Source organism: Sinocyclocheilus grahami, unplaced genomic scaffold (assembly GCF_001515645.1).
Source record: "Sinocyclocheilus grahami isolate Dianchi unplaced genomic scaffold, SAMN03320097.WGS_v1.1 scaffold233.1, whole genome shotgun sequence".
Classification (NCBI taxonomy): domain Eukaryota; kingdom Metazoa; phylum Chordata; class Actinopteri; order Cypriniformes; family Cyprinidae; genus Sinocyclocheilus; species Sinocyclocheilus grahami.
Window position 1 is genome coordinate 3,314,713 of NW_015505412.1, and position 14,675 is coordinate 3,329,387.

Below are 14,675 nucleotides of genomic sequence, written 5' to 3' on the forward strand. Positions count from 1 at the left end.
ATTAATATCAGACATTTTTGAAGACCAAGGAGAGGGAGTGATCATGGTGAAACATCCAAACATTTATAGTATCTCTGAAAAGCCAAGAATGTGCTCTGTACAGGACATCCAGACTTAAAACGGTTGCATGTATAGTCTCAGAGAAATTCACTAAAATATAATGTCCTCATATGAGGATGCAGGGTCTCAGGAGGTTAAGAGTACTGTAAGCTTTACTGGGAAAGTGGGAAAGTTACATTAAAATAATATGTGCAAGACCATGAAAAAAAGTGCATGTGTTTTACCTACCAATTTAACATACTCTCCCCTCTGGTCTGCAGGGACGCTGTGGGAAGAAAAGGCCAGTTAACATAGCTTGACTCTGAAACTTATCTTGCAAATAACATTAGAATAAAAGTGATTCAAAAGTTGAAAATGCAACCTAAAGTTAAAAAGTTAACCTACCATAGCCTATACTCTCTTATTGGCTTATTGGTCTGACACAGATCCGTTAAAGGCCTCTGTGTGGAAAATTAATGACAGTAATAATAAGTATTGATTTTCATGCTGATTGGACATCATGACTGGACTCTAATACAGTATAAACACATCTGAGGAAATGTGAACTATATGGGAGTATGGTATGAGCTTACATGTTACAGCTGTCTAAATTGAACTAAGGTTTTAACCCTTAAAATGGTGATTGTATGATAAACTGTTCCTCAAGATAAACCTAGAAGACTCCAAAGGACTGTATGAGAATATACTGTCCTCACAGCACAGTGATCACTAAAAACAAATGAATGTCATGTAATCCTTCAGGATGAATCAGAGCACATGGCCACCTGACAGTACATCTGGGTCATTTCATGGGTGGGTGTTGTAAAGTACAGTAGATGGTTGTTGTTTCAGGATTTATTCCGTATTCATCTCAGGAGAAGGAGGCTATTTGATCCCATTTACTGTGGTTTGAATAGTAGCCCTGTCTAAAGTTCAACATATTTGATTTCAACAGCCTACTAAGTGAAAGATTCTTCAAAAGCAGCAATAGTCCCTCCCCTAATAAACCATTTGATTAGCATCCCAACAAATTCAATATTGCTTATGACTCATAATTAGAGTATTTTTACCAACCTGCAGAATGTAAGCAATGATACACTACTGGTCAAAAGTTCAAAAGTAAATTCAAAAGTTTGCAGTAAAGATATTTATCATCTTAAAACTGATTTCTATTTTAAATCAATGTTATTCTTTTCCAAAAAAAGGAATCATTTGCACAAAAACAAAACAAAAAAATGTATGTAAAATGTAATAAATGTATGTATAAAGATCAGACACGCTATATGTAGCTGACTGTTTGTCTGCTTTAAATAAGTAGTTATTACTGCACATTAACACGTTACTATAAACTGATTAAATCAGAGTATTAGATATGGCAGCAATTATCTGCTATTATCTATTAGCTTTACTATTTAATGCCAAAAAATGGGCAGTTTGTGATTGTATCTTCATCTAGTTTCTGGTTGAGATAAGTGTGAGGAACCGGGAGGCCACAGTGACAATAGCAGCACACTCACTATCAAGCCTGATGGACTGACAGAGAGAATAAGCCCTTTAGTCACTTCAGCCGCCGATGAAAACATAATTCCTACCTTCAGTCCCACACTGAGCTCAGACATTATTGAGCGATGGCAGAGGCAGATCAAGCTATGAGGAGACGAGTGGGAAATCTTAAAAGCTGCTCATGTTTCTGGCTCCATAAAAAAGATTTGTTCAGCGCATTGAGATTGTGATGGATTTTCCCATGTTGTCCAGGACAGCTCTTTTTGTTTAAGGCTTCTGATAATGGCTCATTGTTTTGGCCGTGGTAGAGGCCCGTGGTGCGGGCGGCCCTGTGGAGATGCCAGGCTGCCCATTCACTCACCAACAGCAGGCCGAAACGCATGGAGCGCAGCTCACCTGCATCAGGGGACTGAGGTAAGAGAGGGATCTCAACATGTTACACTATGATTGTGTTGTCATGTTGTTCAAACCAAAAAATATTACTGTTATGCCAGTTATTGTTTGAATTTTGAGTGATTTTTTTTGTTTGTGTTCATTTTTGTTCTCCTTCCTTTCCAGGTGTTGAAATGGAGTGGATATGTGTTCCCCTTCTGCTTTTCAGTGGGATTCATTTAGGTTTTACACAGTTCAATGGATTCAACTGTGATCCAAACTACCACAGCAGATTCCCTGGTAAGAAGAGCCAAATAAACAATACTACATTACAGATCAAAAGTAGGTTAGATTTGTGTTTGTTTGATTTGTGACAGTAAAGACACTCAAAATGTTAAAACAGATTTCTATTTCAAATAAAATGCTGTTCTTTTGCGAAAAGAAAAATGTAATTATTTGACCTTTTTTTTATCATGTTTCCACAAAATTTTAAGCATTGATAATAATAATAATAATAATAATAATAATAATAATAAATATTTCTTGAGCAGCAAATCAGCATATTAGAATGATTTCTGAAGAATCATTTGGAAGGAAGGAAGATTGAAATAGGGGTTGCTGAAAATTCAGCTTTGCATCACAGGAATAAATTGCACTTTAAAAATATATTAAAAATAATAAAGTTATTTTAAATTGTAATAATAGTTCACGATATTACTGACTATTTATTATTTATTTTATTTTTTTTATTATTATTAATGTGACTGTATTTTAATGTATTATTATTATTTAATTTATTATAAATAAAAATGCTACCAACCACAAACTTTTGAACAGTAGTGTAAATAAATCTATTAGATAATTAATAATTTACAATTAGTAATTTTTTTCAAATTTATAAATGTTTGTTTTTCTGTGTAAATGTTGCTCTAATTCCCTATATTAGAGAAAATGTATATATATAGTGTATGGGGTTCAAAATTTAAGTCTGAAAATCTCGAATTTACAATTTCATTTAAACTGCAAAGTAACTGAAAATTTTAGGTTTTGAAAACACGTATAGCAAAGAAATGTTATGATGTAAATGAGCAAGCAGTATTTCCAGCTCCAAAAGATCAGATGTTCTTGCTTGTGGAGTTCATGGAGCTCGAGCTCTGCTGTCATTAAAGCAAAAGGAGGACAAACCAAGTACTAAAACATTTTGAAATTCATAGTAATATTTTTATTCATAGTAATAATTTGCACTTACATTATCACACTGATATGTAATGAAAAGTGTGTAAAAATGCTAAATTGAAGCAGTTCCTCTTTTTGACGCCACTGTATTTTATTGTAAGCCCATGTTTAGTAAAGAATGCTGTCTCCATTGTGACACATATTATGAGGTTTTCATTTACTTGAATAGTTTTTTTTTCCCTCAAGGTGAGAGAGATATCAGTGTATACTGTGGCGTTCAGACAATCACACTAAAGATTAACCTCTGTCCTGTGCTGTACTCTGGATACACTGATGCTGACTTGGCACTGAACGGTCGTCATGGAGATGTCCAATGCCGAGGCTTCATAAACAACAACACCTTCCCCACAGCTGTGCTCTTCAGTATCAGCCTGAGCACACTGGAGTCCTGTGGAAACACGCTGGAGGTGAGAGATACATTCACTTACACACAAGTGCTATGGTATTCTTATAGTTTTTGGACATGTATTATGGGAATACCATGGTGTATGAATATGATAATCATACAGTACCACTGAACTGTATATCTGAACTTGCACCAGCTTCACTTTTTGCCCAAGCTGTTTGTGTTAAAGGAATAAAATTAGCTGAAAATGTACTTCCAGGCCATCCAGGCTGTAGATGAGTTTGTTTTTTCATTGGAACAGATTTAGAGAAATGTAGCATTGCATCACTTTCTCACCAATGGATGCCCTGCAGTGAATGGGTGCCGTCAGAAGGAGAGTCCAAACAGCTGATAAAAACATCACAATAACCCACACATCTCCAATCCATCAGTTAACATCTTGTGAAGCGAAAAGCTGCGCGTTTGTAAGAAACAAGTCCATCATTAAGACATTTTTAACTTTAAACCATTGCTTCTGGTTAAAATACCAATCCATCATTTATAATAATGCTTCTCCCAGTGAAAAAGTCCATTCCCTGTTGTCCTCTCAAATCAAAATCTACAGACATATTTTTGAGGATTTGTGTGATGTTTTTATCAGCTGTTTGGACAAATCTGTTGCGATGAGCAAACAAACTCATCTACATTATGGCCTGAGGGTGAGTACATTTTCAGCAAATTTTCATTTTTGGGTGAACTGTTCCTTTAATAGTGTATTACGTAACATAACTGATATGTGATTTTAAAGAACAAATTTGATTATATGAGCTTAAAAAATATTTTTTTTTTCTCTCTAATCAGGTTTCTACATCTCAAAGCATTAATGCCTATGGGAACACCTCCATGGTACAGATAGGTAATATATCGGGCTACATTGACACCCCAGACCCTCCAACTGTTATCAGCTACCTGCCAGGTCTGGTGTATAAATTCAGCTGTAGTTATCCTCTGGAGTACCTGCTCAACAACAGCCAGCTGGCATCGTGAGTCTGTTTTCTGACGTAACAACCTACTTCTACAACTATTTTAGTCAAAGAACTGTGCTGCATTTATCAGAACAATCAATGCTTTGCTGATATGTTCAGCTGTGAAGAAACAGCCATAATGTCTTGTTTTAATCTCAACCTCCTTTACCAGCTCGTCTGCTGCAATATCAGTGAAAGACAATAATGGCACTTTCCTGAGCACTCTCAGTTTGGTGCTTTACAATGTGAGTGATCTCTCTAGTTCATAAAATAAAATGCAATTCAAATACAAATTTATAAACAAAAAAATTAAATAACTTCATTTTTATTTTAATTATAAATGATTTCTCCATAGGATCTATTATCAATTTCATTTTATTTATGTGTACAAAAATGTGTACAGTTCTCAAACTTGTACTAAAATGTAAAAACGGCATGTTGCAATGAAGACTGGTTAGAGCACCATTACAGTAGCTAATTTTCAAAATTAATTGTCTCATATTTGACAGGACTCAACCTTCAGTCAGCTGATCTCTATACCAACGTCCGGCCTGTCCTTGAAGACTCGTGTGTTTGCTGCAGTCAAGGCTACAAATCTGGACAGGAGGTATATCGTACAGAGAAATTTATGCTTTTATATGTTATAAACTCATTATTGAAACACTTCATTTATTTTTCTGTAAAAGTATTTTACATCATAATGTTTTAGCTATCTTTTGTGAAGCCAGATTACTAGTATAAACTGTGACAAATTAGTATAGTATAAATAATATAAATTATGAGAAATATTCCTCTATTTGGGTAAATACTTAGATCTTGAGCCCCTATTAACTATTTTTATTTTTTTACTTGCGATTAGAGATTTGATTCCCATTAATAGCAGAAATGACTGTGTTTTCCCCACAGGTGGAATGTTCTGATGGATCACTGTTACACCACCCCCTCTGGGAACCCTAATGATGGGATACGCTATGACCTTTTCTTTGGGTAATTTAGTATTTTCTGAAATTATGTGCGCATTACCTCGGTGAGTCCTCATTACCTGCTCAACTATACAATGCACAAAGGCCTTTTAGAAGAAATCATTTGTGTGTGCGAGTGTGTGCGTGCACGGTTGCATTCGAGTTTGTGTGTGACTGAAGATAATCAATTTATCTGTAGATTTCAGCAGATTTAAAGAGGCTTTACTTTTGTGGGGGTTTAAATAGGTGCTACAAGGATCCACAGACAACTGTATTTGAGAACGGAAAAAGTCAAATGGGCCGCTTTGCGTTTGAAGTTTTCCGTTTTGTGAAACATAAGAACCAGAAGATGTCCACCGTGTTTCTGCACTGTATCACAAAGCTGTGTCGAGTAGATGACTGTGCAATACTAATTCCGGTAAAATGTCATAATGCTGAAATATTTTATGGTTATTAATATATTTTACATGTACTAACTGAACGAGAGCGCTGACTGTAATATCTCTCATGGCAGATCTGTGGAAAACGCAGGAGGAGAGACACTGCGGATGAACATGTCGTATCAGGTTCATCCTCAGGGGATGCCGTCATAACCGCAGGGCCCATAATCACTAGGAGTGGTGAGAGCCATCCTCAGCTTTATAGTCCATTAAATGCACTGAAAAAAATGACAAATTCAATTTAATTTCCTTCAAAAGTTGTTGCACTTTTTTTTTTTTTAATAATGGTACAAAAGTAAATGATCCTTCAAAAATCATTCTAATATGCTGATTTGCTGCTGAAGAAACATTTCTTCTTATCAATGTTGAAAACAGTTGTGCTGCTTAATATTATTGTGGAAACCATGATACAATAGAAAGTTTAAAAGAACAGCATTTATTTGAAACCGAAATCTTTATAAGATCAATTTAATGCATCCTTGCTGAATAAAATGATTAATTTCTTTAAAAAATCTTACTAATATTTTTAAATATGTGTATATATATAAATACAGATGTTAAATAGTCATATTTTAAATAACCATACAATCCATATTTTCATTTCTGTGAGACAACTTCACCCTGTAATATATAATATGTTTTTAATATATATTTTAAGAAACAAGTTGTAGTTGATGTCTCACAGACCTCAACATTTGGTACATGATAATGATAACAATCAATGGATAGTTTTTCTAAACATGACAACAAAATCAGGAACAACATGATGCAAAAGCAAACAGTAAAACAAGGCAAACTTATGAATTATTCATGCCCCAGAACAGCAGCATTGTAATGTTATGGAGATTTTATGTATTTGTTATACCTTTGAAAGTGACTTTAATTTTTAAGATATTTGATCTTTTGGACATTTGTACATACGTTTGAATTGAGTACAAATGTAGAATTTGCTTAATGTTTTCAATTTAATGCTTGAGATGTAATTGTTGTAGTTCAATCTAGAAAGTATTAAATCATGAAACCATTTACGCTGTATTTACCACAAAATCTTCTAAAAACATATACATCTTGCTTGTTTTCTGCAGATGAATCTCCAACCAACAACTCGCAACGTGGTAAGATTAAGTAGCCTGCTAAATGTTTTTCATTAGTAGACCCCCCAAATGCCCCAACCCCACCCCGCTGTGTCCTTTCTGTGAGACATCAGCTCTGTTTTCACAGTGAAACAATGGACACCAGTGTCAAGTTCTGCAAATGAGATCCATGACAACTGTGGTACCCATTTACAGAACTATCTTGTCTGATTCACCCCCACAATCCTCTGCTGACCCCCACTCACCCCTCTCTGTGCCCCTGCAGTGAGCGGATCCTCCCAGCATCTGAATGCTTTAACCAGTGCCTTGATATCGGGTGTGGTTGTGTTAGGTGTGACGTGCCTGGGCCTCTTCATCCTCTCCCTCAGGCTGCTCAGGAAGCCCAACCCTTCTAGTCTGACAGGGGTCTGGAACCCCAGCTTCAGATGACCATGACGTCCAAATCCAGAGTGCATTGAAATACATCACAATATTTGTTCACTGCTCTCGCATGTCATAACATTGGCATTTGGCGGCTTTGTCAAACAAGTTTTCCCATTTGAACTTATATGAATCTAATAGTCCCTTTAAAAATACCTCAGTTTGTTACTATCCGTTTCAGGGTCTGTGATCCTTTATGTCTTGAAGTGCAGAGCACAAAACAAATGTAGATTGTTCACATATAGATTGCAGATTATTTGCTTGATGAATTATTGTTGATCTTTTAAACTGTGTGTATGTATATGTGCAATGAGTAGAATAAGCGATGAATAAACAAAAGAAAAATGAAACCGAGGTCTTCCAAATTAAATATTAGTTGACAGCAACAGATTAGATTGGAATACCACAGAAAATACCGCCCAATTAATATTGATTTGTAATATATGTTTGTTTAGTTTGCCAAATGTAGGGACAAATCACAATTATTTTCAATGGTAATAAACAGCATGCCACAGACACTGTTAACCTGGACAATTTGTTTTTAATTTGCATGATATAGTTTTAAATATAAATAAAACATAAAATATTTTTAGATGTACATATGTAGTGTTATTAAATTGATGTGCCATTATAACTTTTTTTTTATTATTAAAATTGTAAATATGTGCAACCTGATGTTTTTCCCAAACAGATTTGTCAGCTGCACATAATGGACATTTGTAATATGTTTTATTATAAAAATTCATCCAAATCAATGTCTCATTTCACTACTTTTTGTTCATTTGTCCGCGTTTGTATCAGTTTTATAGATCATTTTCAACATATACCATACTTAAAATCACACTCTAACAATCTTTTTCATTCAGCCACAAGAAATGACATTGAAAATACAACACAGACACAAACCACCCATTTAAATCTCACACACCACTGTAGATCTCCACAATCTGCATTCTTTCTCTACATAATCCCAGATTACTGCAGGGCCTGCAGCGAGTCAAAAACTAGAAAAAACTGATGCAGTGCTTGTTTATCTCCCTCTCATTTCTTATGTTCACTGAGGTCTTTGATCTTATGCATGTGTAAAGTCCAAAGTATTGTTTTGCTAAGATATTTAACTGAATACGTCATGGCTGGCATCAAATTATGATGAGTTCTGTAATATTTCCATGGTTTTATGTTTTTGACAATAGAAGAAGGCCAACACCCAACACCCTGATTTGACCCTAATTAAAAATTGTTGTCCTTCCCAGGTAGCTCAACTGACAGGTTCATATTACAATTCCATTGGTATTTTCTGTGAATTTGTACCTCATTTTCACAGATTTCACCTCATTAGCTGTTGATATGCTGTAAGAAGCACAGGAAGAATTCAAAACTCTAGTATTTTTATGGAAACTATTCGAAAAGCTTCAAAATTACTAAATTGTGGCTTACTCTCAAATGGATAGTTGACCCAAAAATGAACAATTTGCCATCATTTACTCACCCTCATGTCATTCCAAACTTGAATGACTTGCTTTCTTCTTTGAAACAGTCTAACATTTCAACTGTTTTTGAACATATAATGAAAGTCAGTGAAGTCCAGTGTTGTTTTGGATGCCATTGCCTTTCAAAATATGGACAAAAAACACTGAGACATTTTTCAAAATATCTTCTTTTGTGTTCTACAGTGAATCCCTTCAGCATATCCATTTGACAATCATTATCACAACCACCAAGCAGGCGTGTACAAACCATCACTACATGTGAGATGTTATGCAGTGACCATCAAGATTTTAAGGTAGCAAACCTCCTAAAAGGCATCCAAGGTCAGAGGTCAGACTGACAGACTTGTACTTTTAGGTCCAAAGAGAAGACGGGACCTCCCACATATTGTGTACGTCTTCAATAGAGTTTGTACTTAGTTTATTAAATTACATGTTAATATGTTTCAGGATGTATGAGATGACAAAGACAGTGGTCATTGTTTATGGTCTAACTTTAAAGGTGATGTGTAAGGTTTCAAGGTTTGCCTCAAGGTAATGGTACCTTATCCACAAAAGTTAATTGTTCTTGAGAACTCAAGCAACCATAACAAATGGCAAATGACCTTGTTTTGGCCCAATCCTGCAGTAGTACACTAACTAACTTCTCCTATACACATACATATATAAATACGAGACTGAAGCCTGTCAGAGTTAATCCAACAGTGACTTTGAGGAGATAAAGGATCTTTAACAGCAAGGATACCTTCAGAAGCTCTTCGAGATTTTCTCTAGGGTGCCGAGAGCCGTTTAATGGTCATTTTTAGACATTGATGAAGAGCAGATAACTGACATGGTTCTACTCAGTCTCTTGATTTTGGGTGTGCTGGTTAATGGCCACCTGGCTCTTACTCCTAATGATTGTGGGACTTCCTACAGGCGTCCAGGTAGGCCTATTGTCATGCATGATTTTGTCTACAATAATTATTGTAACTGCTTTTAAAACCAAAACAATTAATCAATTGTATAGGAAAGACATCAGGGGTCTTGTTTTTGTCTTACAGCGTACACCGACATCGCAGTGTATTGCGGGACCGAGTCTATCAATTTGGCCATCCAGGTCTGCCCGGTCATTTACACTGGATATAACGCGAGTTTGTTGATTCTCAATCAAGTCGCAAATGATCCGTCGTGTCGGGGAACACTGGATGCGACCGCGAATCCTCCAGTCGTGCGCTTCAACTTCCTGCTGAGACAATTAGACTCCTGCGGCAGCATCTTCCGCGTGAGTATTAGCCTACTGCATCTTCTAAACTATATTTACACTGATGAAGTATACTCTAGGCTACTTAAAAACACCTTAAGCAAACTGATCTCGCTTTCTGGCGAGTTGAAAAGTGCCCAAAGCCAGCAAACTAGCGAGGTTACCAACAAGGGTCAGTGTTACTCATACATGTACACTGACATCAACGTGTCAATAATAGATAAAGAGAATTAGTTCTCTCCATTTTCTCTGTATTTTGATATCTCTCTCTGCAAGTCTGATTCATTTCATTGTCTTCATTTGTAGACCACCAGCGCACCAGGGACCGGGATCTTCTCGGACTTCTCTAACATCCAGACGGTTAACATCAGTGGGGTGGTCAGATCTTTTGACCCCACAATAGGAACAGTGACCTACAACGCCGAGCTGAGTTATTTTTACTCCTGTGCATATCCACTCGAGTACCTGATCAACAATACACAAGTTGATGTGTAAGCGCCTTTAACTCTCTTAATAAAGTAATTCTGCTGAAATAATAACAATAAAAAGATCTTAAACCAGCCTACGCTGGTCTTAGCTAGTCTTCCTGTCTAGTCAGAGTTTTAGTGAACTTTGGGACTGGCCCACGTTCTGGCTTACTGTTTTCAATCAACGAGGATGCATTAAATTGGTCAAAAGTGAGTGTAAAGACATTTATAAAAGATTTCTATTTCAAATAAATGCTTTTCTTTTGAACTTTCTAGTCATCAAAGAATCCTTAATGAAAAAAATGTATCACGATTTCCACAAAAATATTAAACTGTTTAAACTGTTTTCATTGGTTATAATAAACATTTCTTGAGCACCAAATCAGTGTATTAGATTGATTTCTGAAGGATCACGTGACACTGAAGACTGGAGTAATGATGCTGAAAATTCAGCTTTGCCAACAAAGGAATAAATTACATTTTAAAATATATTAATTGCAATAATGTTTCAAAATGTCACTGTTTTACTGTATTTTTGATTGGATAGATGCAGCTTTGGTGAGCATAAGAGACTTTTTTAAAAATTAAGAAAACAGTAGTTTGTACAGTATTAAACATGCAGCTTGTTGACATTACACTGACAATTTAACAATTTAAACTGAGTAGTGAATAATTATTTTCATGGGCTCTAGCTATGCATCACTTGTAATCTCTAAACCTTACCTCCCTCTTCAGGTCATCCTCCTCCATTGCAGTGATAGACAACAATGGTAGCTTCATCAGCACTTTAAGCATGCAGCTCTTCAAAGTAAATACACAATGGGGGAAAACGTTTCCAAAATCTATAGCTTTCTCTATGCTATGTCATAGTGTGTCCATAACTTCATACTTTAATTGTGTCTCTAGGATGTAAACTACACAACTCCACTCGTTATCCCTGCTCTTGGTGTTGAGCTCAGAACCAGAATCTACGTGCAAGTCATTGCAGCAAACTTGACTTCACAGTGAGGAACATTTGCTGATGTTTCTTCTAAGATATGCATCCATTAGTTAATGTAGAAATTGACTGATTCTGTCCTCCTCCTCCACAGGTATCATGTTCTGCTGGATCGTTGCTATGCCTCTATCTCAGCCTTACCCTCCAATTCAACCTTTTTCAACCTATTTGTCCCGTAAGTCTCAAAAAAGGGACGTTTTGAAATGTCAGGGAATTTTGAGAAAAGTCATGTTAAAAATAACATTTATAGTATAATGTAATTTATTTTATATTTTACTTATTTCTTATATATTATACTTGTATATTTATATTAAATTAATATTTATAGTTATATTATATATATAATGCATTTAATAGAATAAAAATATTAAGAATATATCAGAATAAGATTTTTGAGTCTCTACAAGATTGTTTTAAAAAAATTATTTTATATATATCCTATATTTATAATAAATATTAACAAAAAATTATTTTAAAGAATATTTCATCAATTTAAATTGTTGTTTTGGTCTCTATAAAATTATTTTAAATACTCATGAGCAAAGCTATGGAAAATCATTGGTTGTCTAATTTATTTTATATTTTATATATTCTATATTCATGCACAATGATATAAATAAAAATCAAATTGAATTAAAATAAATCAAATAATTAATTTAAATAATATTTCATCAGTTAGAAATGGTTGGTTTAGAGTCAGAAACAAAGCCACAAAGCCATGAAAATTCATTGGTCAACTAGTTCTGTGACATACTTGAAATGTTCTCTTTTTCTGAAAGGTGCTCGCAGGATCAGATGACCACCATGTTGGAGAATGGAAACAGTCAGAAGGCTCGCTTTAGCTTCCCAGCCTTCCGTTTTATCGAGCAGCAGAACCAGACCATTTCCACCTACTACCTCCACTGCATCACCAGACTTTGTGAAACCAGCACCTGCACCCAGTTCAAGGTACCACGTGTTCTTCAAACTGGCTTATAAGACTACAAATGTTGGGGTATTAACTGAATGATCAGATAAATGTGTCCTGCTTTATTGTTTAACACTCATCCATTTTCATTGATCAGCAATGCAACAGGAGGAGGAGACGGGACATACAGACAACGACAATTAAAGATGGCGTCTCAGACACCACCCTCATCACCTCAGGACCTATTAGGACTCAAGCAGACTCTTGTATGGCTCTCCTCTACCTCACTATATTTGTCATAATATATGATAGTCATGGATAAAAGCATTTTATATAGTCCAAGTTATTTCAAGACACATAAATGTAGCTACATAATAATAACTGCAAACTGTTCTTTCTTTCAGCTCTTACCACTAAGGAAGAAGGTAAGCCTCTCTCATCAATGTGATTCATTTACAGAAGGATGCCAGAAAACAGGTCATTTTGGTAATAACATGCTGTCTCTTGTATTCCTGTACAGCCCTGAGCAGTGCACAGAAGGACAGTGGTAATGGGGCATCTGTAGGACTGGGCATCGCTCTGGCCGTCCTCGTCATTGTGGGCACCGTTGCTGCCCTCATGGCCGTATCATTTTACCGCAAACTCAGGATACTGCGTTAACTTTCCGTGATCCCAGAGCTCTTTTCGTGTAGGACCAATACAACAGCACTGGTGGAGGTGGGAACTGGGGATCCATATTATTAATATCTGACTTTTTAAATGAAAAAGCTTTGTCGGCATTGCAGATAACATGATTGTCATTTGAAATGCAAATATTGCAACCAAAAAAATATTTTAATATATAATAACTTATATACTTAAGACACAAAGTTTAAATGAGCTACATTTCATTTTAAAACAAACATGTACAGAGGTGCATTTGGTGTGAGAAAGAGGATTAAAAAGGCAGCAATGGTTTTAAGGATATTTGTGCGATTTATTGTAATGGATCTGTGCTCAAGTTGTGCTACATTAAAGCAAGATCCAAGGCTTTAGGATTGACAGCTTTAAAAGAACAGGTGACAGAAAACATGTCATAAAGTTATTATAACAGCTGCATGAAGAGCCTTGCTTTGATTTAGCAAACTTGTTATTATCAAGGAAGGAAAGTTTCATTTTGGAAAAGGAATTATAAACATGCTTATTTTATTTCAGATACGTCTGCAAATGCAATATGTTACAAAATCAGACAGTTGTCTTGTGAAACATGTTTGTTTTTATTTGTTGAGTTTGTACTTTTATTGCATGCAATGTCATTAATAAAGGCTTGTAGGATTGTGAGAACAGTCTGATTTCCTTTCCTTTTAAAATGCAGCACCACTAGGGGGAGTCTCACCATTGTTTGAAAAACACATTGGCTAGAAACCCTGGTTTAGTCTTGTTGCAAAAGTGGTGTTTCTTTATGGTTGTCTTAAAGTTAACTTTACAAAAAACAGTTTTAGGAGATTTTTTTATATAGTTTTATTGCTGTCCCACTCCAAAGAGTCAAAATTAAAGTGGAGTCTCAAAGTACATTATCTTTTTATGTACATACTTTATATAATTTAGTTTTTTAGTGGTTTAAAATGTTTCAGTAACTACAGAAGTTACAAGCTATTCAATATTTGTATTTGTATTCTCCTATTATCTTTATTTGGGATGCATTATTTTGCAACTTGGAACAAGGATGACAGCTTTTTTATGCATTCAGCGTGAGACTCATACTACTCATACGAGACTCATACGTCCATTCAAAAAAAAAGAAAAGAAAAAGGGAAAGACACTGATAACGCGCCGACAGATAAGATGAGGCACACGATCAGTCATTTCAGTGCAGTAAACTATTTGCGTTACAAACCAATGTGACAAACCAACAAATTGTTATGATTATAACAATGAATTAAAATAATATGGTAAGCAATACCAGTACAGCGAAAACAAGTGGAAGAGGATGGCACCGGAAGCCTCGCACATTCACGTCACCGTGGTAAAGCATACTGCATTTTGTACTCTCAGATGGCATTGAAACTTCCGGTTTAATTTCTCTGGAATCCGTGTTTTAACATTAACTTTCAAAATATAATCAAATTAAAATGTAACTATTACTTTCATTGTTAGCCAACAAAGTGCTGCACAACAA

General features: G+C 35.4%; 2 protein-coding genes across 2 annotated transcripts; both read left to right on the forward strand.

The window, feature by feature from the left end:
* The first annotated feature begins 1,879 nt into the window (after nt 1–1,879).
* Nucleotides 1,880–7,425, forward strand: LOC107597577 (zona pellucida-like domain-containing protein 1). The gene is made up of 11 exons (XM_016288709.1): nt 1,880–1,956; nt 2,144–2,214; nt 3,337–3,557; nt 4,337–4,518; nt 4,673–4,745; nt 5,010–5,107; nt 5,407–5,487; nt 5,709–5,880; nt 5,977–6,082; nt 6,988–7,017; nt 7,262–7,425. Exons 1-11 carry the CDS (start codon nt 1,880–1,882, stop codon nt 7,423–7,425), a joined length of 1,275 nt encoding a protein of 424 aa, XP_016144195.1.
* A 2,188-nt stretch (nt 7,426–9,613) lies between these two features.
* On the forward strand, nt 9,614–13,837 carry LOC107597602 (zona pellucida-like domain-containing protein 1). The gene is made up of 10 exons (XM_016288749.1): nt 9,614–9,829; nt 9,947–10,167; nt 10,453–10,637; nt 11,349–11,421; nt 11,520–11,617; nt 11,705–11,785; nt 12,390–12,558; nt 12,675–12,783; nt 12,922–12,942; nt 13,038–13,837. Exons 1-10 carry the CDS (start codon nt 9,736–9,738, stop codon nt 13,175–13,177), a joined length of 1,191 nt encoding a protein of 396 aa, XP_016144235.1. The 5' UTR covers nt 9,614–9,735; the 3' UTR covers nt 13,178–13,837.
* Nucleotides 13,838–14,675: the final 838 nt, after the last annotated feature.

Coding starts and splice junctions, on each gene's coding strand:
- LOC107597602 (XM_016288749.1), top strand. CDS start 9,736: ATGGTTCTACTCAGTCTCTTGATTTTGGGTGTGCTGGTTAATGGCCAC. Junction 9,830..9,946: donor GACTTCCTACAGGCGTCCAG/GTAGGCCTATTG, acceptor TTTGTCTTACAG/CGTACACCGACATCGCAGTG. Junction 12,943..13,037: donor TCTTACCACTAAGGAAGAAG/GTAAGCCTCTCT, acceptor ATTCCTGTACAG/CCCTGAGCAGTGCACAGAAG.
- LOC107597577 (XM_016288709.1), top strand. CDS start 1,880: ATGCCAGGCTGCCCATTCACTCACCAACAGCAGGCCGAAACGCATGGA. Junction 3,558..4,336: donor CCTGTGGAAACACGCTGGAG/GTGAGAGATACA, acceptor CTCTCTAATCAG/GTTTCTACATCTCAAAGCAT. Junction 5,881..5,976: donor ACTGTGCAATACTAATTCCG/GTAAAATGTCAT, acceptor CTCTCATGGCAG/ATCTGTGGAAAACGCAGGAG.